Source organism: Epinephelus lanceolatus, chromosome 8, assembly GCF_041903045.1.
Source record: "Epinephelus lanceolatus isolate andai-2023 chromosome 8, ASM4190304v1, whole genome shotgun sequence".
Taxonomy (NCBI): Eukaryota; Metazoa; Chordata; class Actinopteri; order Perciformes; family Serranidae; genus Epinephelus; species Epinephelus lanceolatus.
Genome location: NC_135741.1, coordinates 27,395,333 through 27,414,739, shown reverse-complemented (window position 1 = coordinate 27,414,739; position 19,407 = coordinate 27,395,333). Strand labels below are relative to the sequence as shown.

Below are 19,407 nucleotides of genomic sequence, written 5' to 3'. Positions count from 1 at the left end.
AGAAACTGTTTTGGGGATAAGCGCCAGGTGAGCAGTTCTCATTGTACTGAATAGGCACCATCTGGGTGTCCAGTATCCAAATCTAATAATACATCCATGGTCCTACTGTACAAAAGTGAAGCAAAAATATCACAGATGCAGGCACTGCCATCTTGCACTGGTGACATCATTTGGAGCCAGAGCCTGCGAAGTAGGGATCGGGAAGTGGAGCCAAGGTATTAAGTTTCCTCCCTTACACCGTTCCCACCTCACTGCCAATCAATCAATGTCGGTCAGTTTTTATAGCATCAAATAACTGATTAAAACAAAACTTATCAGAAAAATTAAACCTTGAACATTAAAACAAAACAAAAACAAATGACAGAAAACCTTCTTTGGGAAAAATTTCACGTGCACTTTATGTGTGATTTTTTTTAAGTTTGGCCCAAGTCCCTTCTGCTAATATGGAGGGGGCGGGGTTTAATGACCTGTACTGCAGCCAGCCACCAGGAGGCAATCAAGATGTTTAAACTTCATTTGTGGGGAGCTGTCATCAAGGAGGTTAAAAAGAGGAGAAGTAACAGCATCATATCATCGGGGTACAACATGAGCAGTAAAATCTGGTCTACACTTTCTGAAAGGCTCAATAGCTGGCGCACTAACATAGAACATGAGGATGATTGATTTGTTTCACTGATGCGTCCACAGTCCGAAATATATTTAGAAAGATATGGGTGAGATTAACACTTATGTGATTACTGAAACGATGCTTATTAAAAGACCAAAAACAAATGCTTTCAATATAAAAACGTACTGTATATCTGTCGCCATCTAAAAACGTATCTAAAAAACTCTGTCAGGCTTAACGCACTCATGGTAGCTAAAAGAGCACCGGCAAAGAGCACTTGAGCAGACACTGTCCTTTTATGTCTAGCACCATCTGCTGTAGCCCTCTAGCATTGTAGCCCGTAGCATCCATGGGGTCAAAGAGCGTGCCCCAGCCTCCTTTCAATAGCCATGCTGTTTTGTCATCCATCTTTATTATACAGTCATTGGTTTCATCCAGAGCCCAGAAGGTGTGGTGGGTTTTGAAGATAATTTTTTGTAGTGGCCAGACAGTGGAATTACACCTTCACGTCACCGTCAAAAAGACTTTTTCCCTTTGTCTTACGTAGTGAAACAGACAGCTGTTTACTGGTGGTCACTATTAGAATTTGATCTCTTTGGTCTGATAACATTTGAAAAGTCTAAAACACGGACAATTAAATCAATTTATCTCCATTCAAGATAGCAGAGAGCTAAACCATAAGAAACCAGGTCAGTCGGCAGAAGTCTCAAATGCGCCTGTGCTTGGGCAACACAATGGAGAAGCAGCAACGGTCACCTGGGTAATTTCATACATTTTTGGCTTCATGCGCTACCAAGTAACTTTAATAGGAATGAACAGAGTCCCGCTTTCAGTGCTGTAGCCAGTTCTCTTTATACATCCATGATGAAAACATCTCAACCTGATCTTAAATCTGCATGAAACAATTTTTTTGCCCACTCGGGGGCAGTGAAAGAATGTATCAACAGAACACTGACATATTATCACTTGTTTAAGTTTAAGTGGTGAGCTTGTCAGTTGTGTTTTTTAAGAGGCCGTACACATGCCGCATCTTTAACTGCCTAGAAAATGCAAGATTGGGCCCTGGGTGCTACTCTTGACGGCAGGTTGGATCTAAGGTTGTCGGCCGTGATTGGTTGGTCTTCATCACATGACGCTGCTGTGTTCCAAAAGTTAAACTCCCCCTGAAAAATAGGCGCTCAAGAACACGTGCAAGCTGCAACAGCTTTGCTCTGGCATTCAGCCGCGCCTGCCACGCATCTACATTGAAAACAATGAATTTGAGGGTGCAAAAATGCGGCATTTGTACAGCCCATTACACATCCTGTGGACACAGAGCAACATTAGCATTGATTTTCAGTTTTATTTCTGTCGACCTGATGACTGTAAAGTTTAATATGCACTCTCTTTTTTGCTCTGTTTTGGTCTCCACCAACTCCTGTAGGAAATATCTGGTTCTTTAGCTGCTAATGCTCCAGTATGGTCACCAGCCAGTCACTGACTTTGTCTGTGTGCTATTTGGTGCAGAGCAGGTAGGTGCAGTCGGTTTATCAGAATTATTTTACTGAAAACAACTACTGTTATCAAAACACCATGAAAGTGGTTTCTAAATTCTTTTAATTAAATTCACATTTAATAGTCAGGTCTGACTCCGCCCAGTTATTAGTAAAATCATTTCTGCTTCAGGAACAATTTACCCTCTGAAGGAAAAAAGAAAAGCTAAAATCACGCGAGTCTGACAGCATCAACCCGTCTGAAGGGCGGACAGGCAGATTAACAACCTGTGAACAATCTGTTTGAATGCTGTGAGCCTGCAGGCTGCTTTTGTGGAGCGTGTGGACTGAACTGAACTGTATTGTAGACATCACATCTCTCTGAGGTATCTCTGTCTCAGGCCTTAACACAAACAGCGCTGCAGGTGCTCTGCCGTGTTGGCAGCCCTCACACTGTAAGGTACATACAGTTCGAACGGGCTCAGCCAATCGGAGCAGGTGTGCTTCCACTGTAATGATCTGGAGCTGTTTTGTTAATTTTTCTGCAGATGTGACACCTGTACGCTTGTATATGTTCATGATATAGTGATAATGACGTGATTACACACATTAGCGCCTTTTCCTGTTGGCGTCATGTAGCACCTATAGCTCTGGAGAAATGATATGGAATATATATATATATATATATATATGTACATATATATATATATATATATATACATATATATATATATATATACATATATATATACACACACACACACACTGGCACATTTTATTTAGACAATGTATGTCTTTATTTCTTAACAGCTGCTCTAAACCCAGTATTGTGTATATACATTTTTTTTGCTGTTATTTTATAGTTTACATCAAACATCAGATATTTCTCTTATTTGTTATTATTATGTAGATATTTTAGAAATGTGTACTTACTTTTCCATTCATGTTATATTATATATTATATATATTATTTTTAAATGTAATCTGTTTTTATATTTCCATCTAAACCTAAAACGTTGCAGCATTTCATCCTTGGTTGTGTGTAAATAATATTAACTCTGTCTTTATTTCTTTGCGTCCTTTTACTTTTTGTTGCAGCAGTGACGGAGCGTCCTCGCAGGTATTATTATAGTTTCATCTCATCTTATATGATCTCACTCTCTGGCTTCTTGGCTGGCACATTTTTCTCTCTGAGCTTTTCCAGCTCTCCCTCTCTGGCTACATTACCGCAGGACTCGGGGAACAGGCGGGCGGTGAGTCCAGGGCGGGCAAATCTTCATAAATCCTTCCACAGTGGCTACCCCTCTTCAGACTCCACTGTACAATATCTGTCTTCATCTAAGAGTGCACAGGCCCAGCCACCTGCTTTTCCTCTGTTCACCCCCTCCCTCCATGCTTTGTGAACTTAATAAAAGCTGCCATTAAGCAGCGCTTCATCTGTTTGGGCCCTAATCTGCCTTATAGGCATCATGTGACCACATATGCAGTGCACACCTGTCGTGTGTGTGTTCCCAGCCCCGACTGTCGCCTCTCCACGCTGCTCACTCTCTCACTCAACCTGTTCCTGGCACATCAACCCACTGCATGTCAGCGATGGCCGCCACGCACACACTGTTGGCTCTTCTAATATAAACGACCTGGTGTTGTGTTTTGTAAAAAGGTAGAAAGCATGTTGAAGGATGTGTCGTGCTCTTCGTTGACATTCAAAAAGACATCGACACTGAGAACAGGCCTAAAGTCGTTCAGTATGTTTTTTATTTCACTGAGTGAAAAGCTCAATCTTTGCATAAGACATGCAGAAACAGAAGAAAACATAAATATAGCACAATGAAGATGAACAGCACTGTATCCAAGTGGAAATAAGCAGTACGACAAGAATGAATAGTAGCGCTGAGGGAAACAAATTCAAGTAGAGACTTTTTTTTAAAAAATTGCTTCATTGTCTACTTTTCATATAAAATGTCTCGTGAGTCTCGCCAAATTGAACGCAAACGGGAGATGGCTTTTAGTCCAAAAGTGCAATATATTTTACAAAGTCTAAAATGTTGCTGTGTTGATCCACTGCGCTGCAGTAAGCACGAGGCTTTCGTATTACATTTCTCCCAGCAGTGGAAATACATCTCCGTTTATTTCCCCACCACTTTTTTATACCATCCTTTTTACTCTGTTAATTAAAACAGTAAAATGATCTGTCGTTTCGGCAGCAGCCTATGCAGGATTTGGAGGTCGTTTCCGTCTGGTTTTTGTGTAATATAATTTTCATGTTTATTCTTTTTTTTTTCTGGTAGATTATATACAGGATGCCAGCTGGCTGACAGATGGTGATGCCTTTACCCGAATTTTTTTTCTCCTTTTTTTTTTCCTTAAAAAAAAAAACAAAACAAAAAAAACATCACAAGGAAGAGAAGGAGGAAGGACAGGAACAGCTGTAGACGAAGGGACAGAGAGAACCAGCACACTGGCCACTGGGTGACATGAGGGAGTGGGAGGAGAATCCAGCACATGGCTCAAGGCAAAAAAAAAAAAAAACCTAAAAAAATAAATGTGCCCTGTTAACACTGAACAAGACACAGAGAGCCATCTTGTTAGCAGTAGCAGGCCTCTAAATCTCCCTAATGGTCCTCAGCTCTGATCTCTGTTCTCGCACCAGAATGTCAAGCATGAACAACGGGCGACCCCAACAACAAATATTGTTGATTTCTCTACCTGCATGAATGCAGATGTTTTTTTGTTTTGTTTTTGTTTGTGTCTTTTCTTCAAATTCTGCGGCAGAAAAGTGTCCCAGTCGGATTAAAAGCGGAACAAAAGCAGGGAAAAGGCGCACAAGGTCATGAAATATGAATCGAAGCTCTGAGCAGCTGGGACGGAGCCACAGGTCTGTGTTCTTACAGCCCTGGCCTATCTGTCTCTCACAGGGGGAGACACACACACACACGCGCACACACACTTCAGTAGTGTCACTGACAGATACAAAAAAGAGACAGACAGATCGCTGCTGTGACCTTTTACCCCGCTGTGGTCCAGCAGCACCTTTCCCCTCCACACGTGGCCCAAAATGTCCTCAGGCTGAAACATTATCAATCACTACATGTGTGTCATTATAATAATTATAGTTTCTTTATTTTCAACTTTTTACAAATCCTGCTATATTACACCCTCACACACACACACACACACACACACACACACACGCACATAAACTGAATTCAAGTGCACAATGTCTCCCAGCCCCTACAGTTATCTGATGAGAAAACAAAACAAACGCTGCGACGCCTCCCGAGTCCCAGGAGATATTTCAGTCTGTGAACGAGGCATGCCCACAGCAAAGTAAATATAAACCAAGAATTTCAATTAATGAGGGAAAAAAACAAACAAAAAAAACAAAAGCACACACATGGAAAATGACAGTGAATAAAACGAGTCGTTAAATAAAACAGAAACATTGATGAATGAATTCAAATCAGTGTATTTTAGTTTGAGCTTCTGACATAGTTTGGAAAAAGAAAAAAATATATATACTGCAAACATCATAACGGAATCTGCCAATGCTACAGTATCAACAACTTTTTCAAAAAAAAAAAAAAATCTGGGGTAATTAAAAAATGCACACAAGCAAACTATGATGAGGCTATTTGAATTTTTAACTTTTTATTATTCATTTCTCCTCTTAACGGTTTTCTTTTTAAAGGAAGCTGTTCATCAAAGAGCATTTTGTTCATATATAGTTATTTTTTACAGAGGAAAATACTGTACAACCTTTTTTTTCTTCTTCTCAAAACAATATCTGGAGGAATATCATCTACACACATTATTATTCCCTATATTATGATCGTTTATTTCCAATGCCAAGCTCAGGAGATAATTCATGATCAGTGTGTCCACGTCTCGGTTGTACATATTCGCTCGATATAAACCAGAGGGTGGCTTTGACAGATTTATAATTTAGCACTACAGTAAGTGAGCATTGCCATGAACTTATTAAGAATTCATTTAAAATCACAGTCCGTATTAGTGTTTCTCATCAGGGCGCCGTTTCTTTTTTTTTTTTTCTGGCGCACCCGTTTCCTTTTTTTTTTCTCAAACTGTCGAATCACAGAAGCAAAAATAAAAACCAGTCTTTAAATAAATCACAGAACAACAGTTCTTTGTCACACTAACATCTATTTGTGCATTAAAGCAAAAGTGAACTAAAACAACATCTTTAAAGCAAAATTCCCTGTTAAAAGATATATATCAGATTTTTTTTTCAGACGGTAAAAATGAACCTAAAAAGTGCAATAACACCCTAGAAATTTTCTCATTGGAAGGTCACATAAATATTAAATAAAAACTGTTAAACAACAGGAGCTCAACCACAGCCATAGTGAATGGAAACAAAATGCCTTTGAGACATTTTCGGTCTGTAAATTTTCAACATAAAACACACTCCCTGACGCTTCCTCTCTGTCTGTCGTCCCCCCCTCTCCTCGCTCTCTGCATCTGAGTGACTCATCGTTTCCTCTGGTCAGTCTGACACCCCCCCATCTCCAACCCTATCCCCCTCCCACCCCCCGCCACATCCTGACTCTCCGGCCGTTAATCACGACCTCGCCTGCTTACAGATCGATATGCTTCTGACTAACAACACAACAAAACGACATTGTAATGCAAAGATGCAAATGGTAACAAAAATATTTTTAAATATGCTTATGAGTTATCTATCGTAATCATCATGGTCAGCTAATATAAAAGTGCACTATCCACACACAAACTTGATTCCTCCGCAGGGGTGGGGGTGGGGTAAAATTACAAGGGCTGAGCTTGGTTTTGGTGCTAGTCGAACATTTCTAGCAGAATGTCAGAGAACTGTCGAGAGCAGCGGCCTGCTGGACGCCCCCACTGACCAAGTATTTACTGGTCAACTCCACATGTCATTGAGAACAAAGAAAAACATCTGAGAGAGATGGGAACAAGCAAAATGTGACTCCATGTTCTCTCAGTGTCTCATATTAATAATAATAATAATTAATAATAATATTAATACAGAAAAAAAGATCAAATGTTTGAACGCATCCTGTTTCCCCTTAGTGATTCACGTCCCTTTTACTATGTATCCACGGCCCTGCAGTTCATGTCACCTGTGCCAGCAATTTCCTTTTGTATATCATCGTTCACACACACACACTTACATATATAGTTATATAGAGAGATTTGTTTTTGTTTTTCTGACGTTTTTTTTTTCTTTTTTCCATTTTTTTATCCACACACAAAAAAGTGAAAAAAAATGAAAATAAATTAAAGTCAAACATGCACGCACACACAAAAAGACTGATGTGTAGTAAAATGCTTTACATTGCTGCCCCGTGTGTAAACCAGGGCCTAATTCTGTGTGTCTCCGTTCATATTTTTTTAATGCATAATTGAATTAATAATGTTGGTCATCTTGTAAACATCATAATAAATCATTTCGGGCCGTCATTTTTCTCCACGCTGTTGTTGTTTTGTTGTCGTCTGAAGTCTCTTAACATGATAAATGAGGCCACTTTCATTTTTGTTTGTTCATAGTACACAGAGTATTTCTTCAGTTCCTACAGTCACTGGGAGTTTTTTTTATTTTATGGGTCAACGTCTTGATTTTCCAGTCGGGAAGTATCAGTGTGGTTAACGGAAGCATCAAAGCTCTCGCCATTGTCCTTCTCGCCGTCAGGCTCCGCCATCGAATCATCATTTGAGTCAGTGTTGAGCTCCTCCTCTGCCTCCTCCTCTTCCTCCTCCTCTTCTTCTTCCTCCTCCTCCTCTGCGTGCGCCTCCTCCTCTGGTGACAGGTCATCTTCAGCCTCTCCGGATGTTCCCGTGGTGTCGTCCTGGGCTGCCGGCAGACCCAGCGGGGGCGTGGGGTTGTGGGCGTGTCGTGCCGCCTCGTGGTGCATTTTCTTGCTGAGGTCCAGTGAGTCGCTGAGGCCCAGACCGGCTGCGTTCTTCAGGAAGAACAGGGAGCTGCTGGTGTCGGTGCCCAGGTTGAGGGAGCCGTCCAGGCTGATGGAGGACGGTGGGTACAGGTGGTTGTACTCGGACCCGATGCCGCCTGTTGGGTAGACCATGGAGGGCGCGCTGCTGTTAATGCTGCGTGACAACCCGTGGAGGCCGCTAGGTGAAGAAGTAGAATGACCCATGGAGGCTGGAGGGACCGCAGACACACTTCCTCCAAGGTGGTGCACCTGTTCCTGTTTGGGCGACACAGACGGCAGCTCGCCCCGCTCCTGCTTCTCGTGCTTTCTCTTGTGGGAGTCCATCTGGGACATGCCCACCACCGTGTGCTTACACTCTGGGAAGGTGCAGTGGAAGTGCGAGCACTTGAGCTTATATTTGCAGTCGTGAACCTCACAATCGACACTGGAGCTGAACTGGCAGAAGCCGGCGGCGCTGATCACATCTTGCTTGCCGTGGTGCTTGCGGTGGGCCGTCACCTTGGTGCTGTCGGTGCAGCGGAAGCCGCAGCGTAGACAGTGGAAGTGGGTGCTGTTGCCTGAAAACTGGCAGTCGGTGAAGTTGCAGCTGAGTGAGGATTTGAAGCGCTTGAAGTCGTCCAGGACCAGGTTGTCCACGCGGTCGTGGTGCTGCGCGTGCTTGTACATGTGGGTGCGGCCGCAGAACTTGTAGCCGCAGTTCTCGCGTGTGCAGTGGTAGTGGGTCACTTTGAGAGAAAACTGGCAGCCTGAGTCCTTGCAGTTCTCGTAGAGGTCATAGCGCCGGAAGCCCTCCAGCATCATCCCCTCATCTAGCATCTTGCGCGATGATGCGGTCTTGCGGCGCTTGCCGTATGGCGACATGTCTTCGATGATCCAGAAGCGCTTCTTTGCACCAGTGGCTGTGGGAATGGAGATGGTGTTGCCTGCAAGAAGGAAGGAAGCCCATTAAACAATAATCACTTGGTTCACAAAGTAAAAGCCACAAACTACAAACAAATTACATTGCGAGGGTGCCCTGGTTGAAACCCTAATGTGCGACCTTACTCAGCCAGAAGTGGTTCACAGCTGAGTAAGCACAGAGAGCCACAAATTTTTTTATTCCTAATTCCCAGAATGATTAAAGGAGGGGGAAAATGATAGATTGACTTTGGAACATGACACTTTTACAGGGTGTCTCCAGCCTCCAAACAGAGGCGGAGCTGCGGGTCTTAACCGACCCTCTTATCTCCTTGTTGTTTTATGAGGGGCACCCACCTTTTGCTACACCCTGGGGTCACTGCTAATGATGTGATCCCTGTTCTGCAAGACAGGAAGCAGTGGGCCTCGATAAAACTTGAGGCGTGATTAAAATAAGAGGCTGCTGATGTAGCCTTGTTAATGGAAACTAAACAAGGCCCAGGCTTCACTACAGGTGCCAAATTTACTGCTCTAACTCTAAATCTCAGTAAGACTGAAAGTGAAAAGGCGCAAAGGTGTAGGTGAGGTGTTATAAACATTTGCTCAGTTGCTGTACCCACTCAGTAAGCATGCACATTTCTATATGTTTTCTTTGTTGCATGCTGAAAAGCCCCTTTTACTTCCCTGTCTTTCACAACAATACTGCAGACAAATGCTGGATCACACAGTTAAATACTGCACAGGACTCAATTGAGAGTGACAGCTGCAGTGTTGGTTTGCGCCGGGGATAAGTACCTGCAGCATCCTGCACTATAGGGACGTCATTTTTAACCGGAGACGGAGTGGCAATGATGGGGCTGAAAGCTGGTGTGTTGGTTGGCATGACAACACTCCGAGTGGCTCCCAGAGAGGCGCTGAGCAGAGAGTATGACAGACAGGATGGAGAGAGGAGGTATGGGAGTGAGGAGAGAGGAGGTCGGAGGAGAGCGGGAGACAGGGATGGGGCCTGGGACTGGAAGCCAGGCTGAGGAGCAGAGAGAGGAGGAGGTGGTGGTGGTGGTGGCGGTGGAGGAGGAGGGGAAGAAGGAGGTGCGTTTTGGGTAGCGCTAGTGTCAGCAGGGGTGGTAGGAGCAGAAGTGGTGGCGGGGCAGCCTTGTCCTGGAGAGACAGGTTGACCGGAGAGGGTGAAGGACAGACAAGAGGGGAAGAAACACACAGAGGGGAGCACACAAAAACAAGGGCCAAAGCACACACACGCACGCACGCACACACACACCACACACACACACACACACACACACACACACACACAGAGGGATGGGAGGTAAAAAGGGAAAGATAAAAGATAAGAGAATGATACAAAATGAGGCCCATTCAAGACAAGTAACCCAAACACCAGCCAAAACAACAATGATGAGAGTAGTGGATAATATTGGCAACACATGGAGAAATGTGAAAATCAGGCAGGCTCAGATTTAGAAAAAAAAAGCAGAGGAGAATCCATTTATTCAGTAAGTTTGAGGGAAAGGAGGCAGTTTCTCCTTTCCTCTCCTTTCTCCCACAATTCAACCTACTAAAAGTGCTAAAGTAGACATAAAGCCACAGGGATGATCTCTGGCCAAAGGAAAATGTAATAAGCTACATACAGTGCAATAACTCAAACCACTGATGTACAAAATGGATGTTTTATGAGGATGACCAGGCAAACTGCAAAAGACCTTGTCCACGACTCAGAGCATAAGAATACAGCATTGTCATCAACCTCATACATTATGACTGATGTGTCATTATGTTATTGATTGTAAGTCAAACTACTAAATCATGAAACACATGATTGAAGAATGAAATGACAAGTAGCTGGTTTTCTGGGTAAGGTGGATGAACTGAGTGGAGCATGATGTATGATGCTGAATGTATTCACCTTTTAGTCTAAGCTACATCAAAGCTCTACATGCTGACACGTTAGACACCCGTCAGGTATTCTTTACATATTCTCACCTGCTGGGGAGCCATCGTGGCCTACAGGCGTGCTGGTGCAGCTCCGGTCCTGGTTGGAGGACTCGGAGGAGAGGCCCAAGGGGCTGCCCCCTACTCCCATGTAGTCCATGTAATCATCGGTCTCATCCATGAGGCCGGTGGAGAAGCCGGAGTTAACACCATGATGGGTCCCTACAGGCCCGGGCATCATGCCGGATCCATCTGCCCTCTGACCGAGCGGCATCACCTGGAAAACAAGTAACCTTAGTTGGGTACGTTTACATGCACACTAATGTTCCACCATTATTCCGAATATGAAAATATCCCAAATTTGATAGGGGTCATGTAAACAGCTTATTCCATTTGGATATTTTATTATATTATTATTGGATCTACACAGACTTGAGTTGAGACCTCTGCCAGCCAAGGCCAATGGTTCGTTCACATGCTCCTTAGATGGTTGTTTTTCTGACTTTGGTGTGTTCGTGAGCTTTAAGTTGGAATGTGGAAACAACGTAGATGCTACAAAGAGGATTTGTTGTATTTTATTGTGCAGAGCAGAAATCGGAAACTCATTTTTTTATATTGTTCTGACACCACATAAATGCAGCGCAATGCTGTGGATGTAACTGAGATGTCTGCTACATCCCCTTCAAAGAGCAACAGATCGTTGGACAGTGAAAATATTGTATCATCACGTTGAGTTTACATAGCCTACTCACGTACATGTGGGATGCCGAATCAATGCAATAAAATAAAAATTTTATCTTTATTAATGTAAACTTATACACGAGGACTGGTTATGCATTGAAGAGAAGTTTTGTGGGGTGGGCGGCTGTAGCTGTCCAATGTGTGTACTATAAGGTAGTTCCATGCAGAAGCTGACACCATATCTCGCAAAAAAAATTTGACGAGTCTGAAATATTTACATGTATGAATTTGAAGGAGCCGATACTGTGACAAGAATCCGTCTGCCTTCAGTACATTCAGAATATGTGTCTTAGTTGGAGTTTTTACTACAGTTTGTGACACATGGCCTCTTGCCCGTTTACGGTTAGCTCTGTGTTGTCATTATGAAAGGCTTGGGTATTAGCAGGTTTTTGGAGGTGCAAATATCGAAACGCCAACGATATCACATAGGTGGTTAAAGGTATGAAACAACAAGGCTGTGTTCACATTGTTGAACAAGTCGGCCACCAGTTGAAACTTAAAAAAAAAAAAAAAAAAAAAACTGGCACAAGTTACAGCCACTCCAGTTTTGCATATTTTGACCGTAAATGACATGTCAGGACACGTTAGTTGGAGTATGCAAATATTACTGGAATATTCATTTTCATTTACCATGTAAACAGGAACAGGAACATTGTCTTTTTCAGAGGGCAAAAACATTAGTGTAAAGGGACATCTAAAAACAAACATAGGTAATGTGTCATTAATGCAGGTGTTGGCTCCTGGCATCAGACCAAGTATTTCTGAAGATGTCAAAAGTCTGAAAGAATGAACGTCGTACTTCTGTCATTATATGAAGGCTTCAAAATGAAAAAAACAAACTGAACTAGAAAATCGACATGTTTAAATCTATTTACGGGACGGGACAAACCGCAGAGGTTACAGTAGGTCGGGAAATCAAGTACGCTCCACAGTGAAAAATTTCATCAAAAGAATGTCATGAGTGATTTGTCACTGACTGGTATGACAGGATGTGAGCGATACTCTCCTTTTTACAACCAATGAACTAGTTTCTCTTTTTCCAGAATGTGATTCATAGATCAGGAGGCACAATAAACAAAAACGACAAAACCAACCAAACGAGGTACGTAAGTCACGTAGACGTTGGACACCAGCAAACATGTAGAAATCTGAGAGATTATCTGTTAGACGTTTTGCAGTGAAGCACTCCAGTTAAGAAGCTCATTGTCTTTTTCTTTTCACTTTCTATCAACACATTTACAGAGCAGTGCTTGTTGGAGGACAACCCCTTTTTTTTTTCTTTTCTTTTTTTTAATTTTATCATCTTCGTGCAGCAGAAACCACCACAGCCGTATGTGTTTGTGAGAACAACAACTTCCTTTGAAGACAAAAAAAACTATGAAAAACACTAGATCTTATCATACAATGGGTTCATCATTTAACATCTCAGTAAAAGGGTGTGTGAGGTACTTAATGTTGTTGGAATTCGTTTCAATAAACTACTCAACACCTGCTTTATTTCACTAAGGTGTTCAGCCCATATTTCCAGATAATTACCCTTTTCATTTTGGCATGTGTCATATGTCACAGTTTGTGTGTTTGTACCTGGGATGGGACTCTATCAAAGTTCTTCCCCAGCATCCGCCTCATGTGTTTGCGTGCGTGTGAGGTCATCTGGTGTTTGAGCAGGAAAGAGAACTGGCAACCCTCGCGGATGCAGTGGAAGTGGCTGTTGACTTGGTTATATTTACAACCTGTAAGAGAGAAACCAGTTTTCAAAGTCTCCATTTGCAGATCAATTGATCTTCGGCTCATTGCGAGACGTCTGAGATCAGCTACTGCGCTAAATGCAATATCATCAGTGTGACGGTGTTGTGATTAGATCAAACACAAAGTGAAATATTTTTAGGTTTTTTTAATTTCATGATATGGCTCCGACAAAAGAGGGATCGTATTCAAAGTGTTTGGGAGTGTACATGTAGGAGGAATATTAGATCACTCCGGTGTCATGCTGAGCAAGTCAAGGCTTCTGTGCACTAAACCTGTGGAGCTCTTTTATTACACTGACATGCTTTATTCAATTAGGAATTTACATAAATAAATTCTCATTTTCTGTGGGCCAATAATGCACACACCCCTGCAAACCAAAGTAAATATACAATTATTACCATATTAAATTCATTTTTCAAAGTATCTCCATTGTCATTTTTCCTTTTGTTCTCCATTGTGCTGCTGTCTGCTTCATATTCTTCTGTTCTTTTCTAGTGTTTTAACCGGTCTAGCTCTAATTGCTTTATGATTTCAAATTAAATGAATGTTCCGTTTTGTGCCTGTTAATCAAATACCATTATATAAAAGCAGGCAGAAATAATTGAAAGAGTAACATGCTGGGCAGGTGCTAGCATGCCAGTAACCATGGCACCCGGTTTAAGAGCACAACACGTCTGTGTCATCAAATAGCTTTTGCATACACAATGTTTGAAACACGCAAAGTTGAGCAAATAACAGTAACCCCCGTGACATGGAGGGCCTTTTGTGAGACACAAACCAGGTAACATCATCAGCGGTGTTCAGTTTAATGTTGCTGCCATGGATACTGGCAACCCATCAATTCTTTATGACTGGAGTGCTAGCGATGGTAATCCTTTCTGTTTTTTCCCCCCAGCCCAAACAATACAGTTGGCAGATCAGGCTGGGGACAAAAAACAGCTGTTTAGGGCCTGTTTTTGTTTGCTTTGTCTCTGCGTTCTGAAAAGCTTGTGTAACCGCCTGAAAAAAACAGATCACTTTTAATTCATTTCTGTGTGATGGCAGCGGTGGCTGTGAGGCGCAGCTTCAGAACACAAACAGGCTAAACCAGACAAGCCGGATAATTAACAAACACAAACCTAATTGCTCATTTCTGACAGGGGCAAAAGGAAGAAGAAAACAACCTGGATGTGATTGCCCCCTTTGACGTTATTGCTCATATAGTACAGGCAAGACTACCTTTGGGACTTGAGGTGCCATTGTGAATATGCAAAACACAGCAACAAAACCTTTGAGGCAGACTTGTTTCATGCCTCTTAAACAACTCACACAGCACGACACTGTGTTTGCCAACACTGGTCTCTCTCCCTTTGTAAACACAGAGAATATCCTCTTGCAACAGCCACCAAAAATCAATCTACATCTTTCTCAATTTAACACCTTTAATCCACATAATCGCTCCTGGTAGAATATTATTAAAGGCTGAAGGCTGACATGGCAGACAAAAAGAGACAGCAGCCCAAAACTTATTCTATACTGGCATTATATCAAAAGTAGTTTTTCTTACCCAGCCTCCCACACTCCTCCCTCTTGGTGAAATATTTGAAGCCATTGGCCGCGCGGCGTTCCGCCTTCTCGTGCTTCTTGACGTGCCACGGCAGCTTAGTGGTGATGTTAGTGACAAAGAAGCAGCCAGGCCGCAGACAGTGATAGTGGCCCCTCATTCTGAACTCGCAGTGCTGCAGAAGAAACACATCATTTAGCAATTTCACGAGTCATACGAGGTGAGTGTTTAAAAGCCAAAGGGGTTGATTAATATTTTTTGATCTCTCTTTGTGTGCCAGGTTAAAGTGAACACTATACACATTTTCTCCTAAAAACAATCACATCCCACATTTCTAAGCACGATGACTTTTTTTTTCCAGGCTTCCCACAAACACCCCTCCTTTCTAACATGTCTGTACACCACCATCTGTTTGTGAGGCCCAGATCCCAAAGGACTGGGCCAAATAAGATCTGCTCCGTTCAGGAGATGGAGACTAAGAGGAGGAGGAGGAGGGGAGAAGGGAGGAGGGAGGAGGGAGTGGGGGGACTTTTTGTGAGAGGGGTGATTTTCGACACATTAATGAATTCATTTAAACGGTTTTCCAAATACGGGCTCATGAGAGCAGGCAGGGGCTGCCATTTAGGTTTCATTTGCGAAGCATTCCCCTGATTTTTGCCCTATTCCAGACAGCCTTGTTTACTGTGCAAGTGACAATGATTTATTGGGTAATATCAGCTAAATTGGCCTTTTCTGAGAGGAGAATGCGGCAGTCAAAATGACATCATTGACATATAAACAGGCATTACTGGGGTGAGTCGACTGTCTTTTTCAGCAGAGATGGAAGACAGGGAGCTGCGGTTGTGAAAGCCTTGAGTCAAATAACCTCAAATACTGGTCTAATAGATAGCATACTTCATGCTTAGAAAACTCGGGGAGATGATAGTAGGTGATTCAGCTCCTGGCTGAGTTATCAAACCGCACTCACCTGGTTGGGACAGAGACACTGGAGAGAGTAGTAGGAGAACTGGTCACGGACGTTGACCAGGTTGTTGTTGGGGTTGATGTGGTCCAAACAGTGGGACTCGGCCTTGCCAGACGTCTTGCACACGTACTTGCAGTTCCCAAACAAGCAGTGGAAGTGGAACTTGTTTGCGTACTTACAGTCAGTAGCCAAACAGGGATCACTGGATGAATGAAAATGCAGTTAAATAAACACATGGTCAAAAAAACATACTGAACTGTATTTTAATAAGAGGCAAGTAGATGTTTCTCCTACTTTTCCTGGAACTGCAGGAAACCAGGTTTGACTTGTGGTTTAGCATTCTCCAGAGAGGTTGTGGCCAGAGGGGAATTGGCTGGCAGGTTCGAGGGCATCGAGGCGGGCATCTGGGGGATGCTGCCGGTCAGCTGCTTCCAGGCCAGCAGGGAGGGAGGAGGAGAGCTGTAGCCACCGGAGGAGGTGAGTTGTGCTACATCAATAGAGGGATTGTTGGCCATGGAGACGGGGGCAGCAGGCTGCAGTGAGGCCCCCTCAGCTGAGTCCTTGCCCTCACCGAACTGAGGCTCCGACTTCACTTTCAAGGTGGCTCGGAGGTGGAAGCTGAAAACAAGATGGACGCTTATTTTTATGTTGATCAATAAAGCCAAAGGCTAAAATGAGGAAAGGGTATATTTTCTGATTATGAACCGGTGGGACACTCACTTAGCATGTTTTATGGCCCCATCCACCGTGCTGAAGAGAGCGCCACAGTCCTCTACCAGGCAGTGAAAGTGCACTTTCTGAAGGAAGTCACACTGAGCCTCACAGAAGTCATCTGTGTCAAACCTTAAAATAGACAGATCACGAAGGGTGTAAATTTACCGCTTTTTCAACAGGACAACTGTTTCAACTCGTCATCTGACAGTAAATGGTTTAAGTCCATCACACTGGGAGTCATTTAAAATTCCCGCAAGATCGGGCTCTCTATGTTTCAGGGGGTTTCCAGTGATGCATGAGTTGTATTTACAGAAAAAGGCCTTCCATGTACAGTACTTATAAACACTCTGACTGTTTTCTCGCTATCAAAATGAATGCGTCTAACTATGTCAATAAATCCGCAGTGACGTATTGTACTTCCTGCATGTTTTATACCTGCGGAGGTATGTCCTCCAGATCTCAGTGGGTTTTTCTGGCAGGGGCCTCTTCAGCACTCTGTTCAGATACTGTGCTGCCTCCGAGGTGTTGCCGCCCTGGCCTGCCTCCAGCTCCGTTTTCAGGTTCATGGCGTTGAACAGGGCAGGGTTCACCTGTGACATCTACGAAACACAAAGCACATAAACAACAAGCTGCTGGGTTAGCCGAGCATACGTAAGCTGGGCACTTACATATGTTGGTGAGAGTGTGAGAGTTAGAACACACACACACACGCACACACTTTTTGGCGAAGCAAAAAAGCGCAGCCAGATTTACAAACATCTAGGCTTTTGCTTGAGTGCAGGCCAAGCGTGTTTGCCAAGCGTCCTCTGGGAGCAACTGTTAACCCTTTTATGTGATGTGGTGGCTTGAATCAAACCCCCAAAAGCTGACATGACACGAAGAGCTGTTGGACAACAGGTCGTCAAGCTCCTCCACTGTCTGGGTTTAATGACTGCTTTGAGGAGAGCACCTCTGAAGTTAAGCTCTCTTGGGGAGAGGTTAAAAAAGAAGACGTGTGCGGAGGGGAAGCGAGGAGGGAGGAGGTCTTGACCAGTTGGCAAGGGTAAAAAAACAAAAAGGAGGCTGGTCTGTCATTACATCATCAATGTGATGGAAACCACCTGGCACATTTGTATCAATCAGACAAGATGTATGATTAAGACGATGTGCATTTTAATCTCCCCCCCAAATACACATCTGAATTTCCATACGCTAACATTTAGACCTGGTAAAAAATGAGGGCAGCACCTTCCTGTTTTTTTTTCTCCCTCCTCTGACTTTTTAATCAAATAATTTACAAACTCTATAAATAAATGTAGAGCGAGGCGGGGGAAGAAAAAGTATAAAGGAGGAGGAAAAAATGGACGGCGAGTTCAAAACAGCTCATCAAAAAACAAACATCTCTATATATCTGGCATGGCACCCAGCTACTGCTTCATTATATTAATTTGTGAGAGGTGCAGTGAAAATTACACTGTATGAAAAATGGCTGGAAAATTTAAATGATACAAACTCATCTTATTAGCGGTGAAACATTAAAAAACAAACAGGCCCCTCCGTGTCCCGCTAATTTGTCTTGGGATGAAAGGCGTTTGATGGATGGATCTTACCTTATTCATAAGCGAGGATAAAAGAGATGTATTCCCTGGTACAGGGTGTCCGTTTGATTCATTACTGGAACAAGGAAAATGAACAATGTTTAGTCAAGATTTGCATGAGAACAGTAAATATTACTATTTATCACACAAGGTGTGCCTGTATAATGAAGAAGAAAAATGCTGTCTTCTTAAGAAATAAGATCTACTGTGAGTTGGAGGGAAGATTGGAGTTGACGGTTTATACAAACATCCTTCTCACGCAAAAATGGAGAAAGATGTTGAGGATTTTATAATTGTATGCACATGTATATAAATGAGATATTTTTGATAAATAATTGCAAATATAACCCTGGCTGCCAAGACTGTAGAAATCATCCATCAATCACAGAAACCTTATTTCCTTGTTGATTTATTTTCAGAATATATTAGGTGAATTTACAACAAGAATCAACATTTTCCACATAGTATTAATCCTTTATGCACCATGCAGCTCTGTACCTGTGGTCCTTCTTGCTCAGGTCCAGGCTGTGCTCCTGCGTGGAGTCCTGGGAGGCCCCAGAGTTGGCGTCCATTGGCTCCTGCTTCACTTGAACCAGATTGAACTGGCTGGCTGGAGCCGGCTGCCCATTCCCTGAGGATCAAGCCAGAGACGCAGATGAGAGAAGTGACAACAAAGTTATTGTTGGTCAGCATTATTATCCTATGACGAGATCTAATCTGACTTCTGTCCTGGCCCGAAAAGAATACTCCGAGTGATAATTATTGCGAAATTATGTCAGGCCGTCAAGCCTTTTAAATGGTGATTGAGAGGCGGGAGATATGAGGGAAAAAGACTCCTTTTTCTGCAGCACTTGTCACAACTCATTTGCCAGGCTGCCTCTTAACTGGTCATTAAGTGAGATGCTAATGCTGAGGGAAAGTGGCAGTCTCAGATTGGCCACCCCCCTCCCTTCCCACCTTCCCAGGCTCCTCGTTGGCCTGACAACGGACGGCAGCCAATGCCACTGAGCATACCCACAAGGAACAGGGGTGCTATGTCGGTCAGATTGGAGCTGACAGCCAATCAGATTGGTTCAAATAGCATGACCTCTTGATCACATTCTCCTCCAAATAGGTATTCAGTGGATGCTGTGAGTGGGGACAGGAGCGCTGAAATGAAATAAATAAAGACCAGGGGACGACGTGGGGTAAAAATGCTGACAGGAAGGTGAATTCTGCCCCACCTCCCGATCCCCAAGGGATTGAAAT

At 43.2% G+C, this 19,407-nt stretch overlaps 1 protein-coding gene across 7 annotated transcripts in view; it reads right to left on the bottom strand.

The window, feature by feature from the left end:
* Nucleotides 1-3,812: 3,812 nt before the first annotated feature.
* The window catches only part of casz1 (castor zinc finger 1), a 190,944-nt gene continuing 175,349 nt past the window's right edge, over nt 3,813-19,407 (bottom strand). For 5 of the 7 annotated variants that reach the window (XM_078170113.1, XM_078170114.1, XM_033629374.2 and 2 more), the window contains 11 exons: nt 18,658-18,790; nt 18,172-18,235; nt 17,018-17,181; nt 16,589-16,711; nt 16,163-16,486; nt 15,872-16,070; nt 14,908-15,079; nt 13,197-13,345; nt 10,923-11,148; nt 9,720-10,082; nt 3,813-8,950 (listed from right to left, as the gene is read on the bottom strand). In XM_078170113.1, coding sequence (XP_078026239.1) covers nt 7,674-8,950; nt 9,720-10,082; nt 10,923-11,148; nt 13,197-13,345; nt 14,908-15,079; nt 15,872-16,070; nt 16,163-16,486; nt 16,589-16,711; nt 17,018-17,181; nt 18,172-18,235; nt 18,658-18,790 — 3,194 coding nt within the window. In that variant the 3' untranslated portion in view covers nt 3,813-7,673. The remainder of the gene's footprint in view (nt 8,951-9,719; nt 10,083-10,922; nt 11,149-13,196; nt 13,346-14,907; nt 15,080-15,871; nt 16,071-16,162; nt 16,487-16,588; nt 16,712-17,017; nt 17,182-18,171; nt 18,236-18,657; nt 18,791-19,407) is intronic. The other 2 variants (XM_033629375.2, XM_033629376.2) reach the window with 1 other exon arrangement.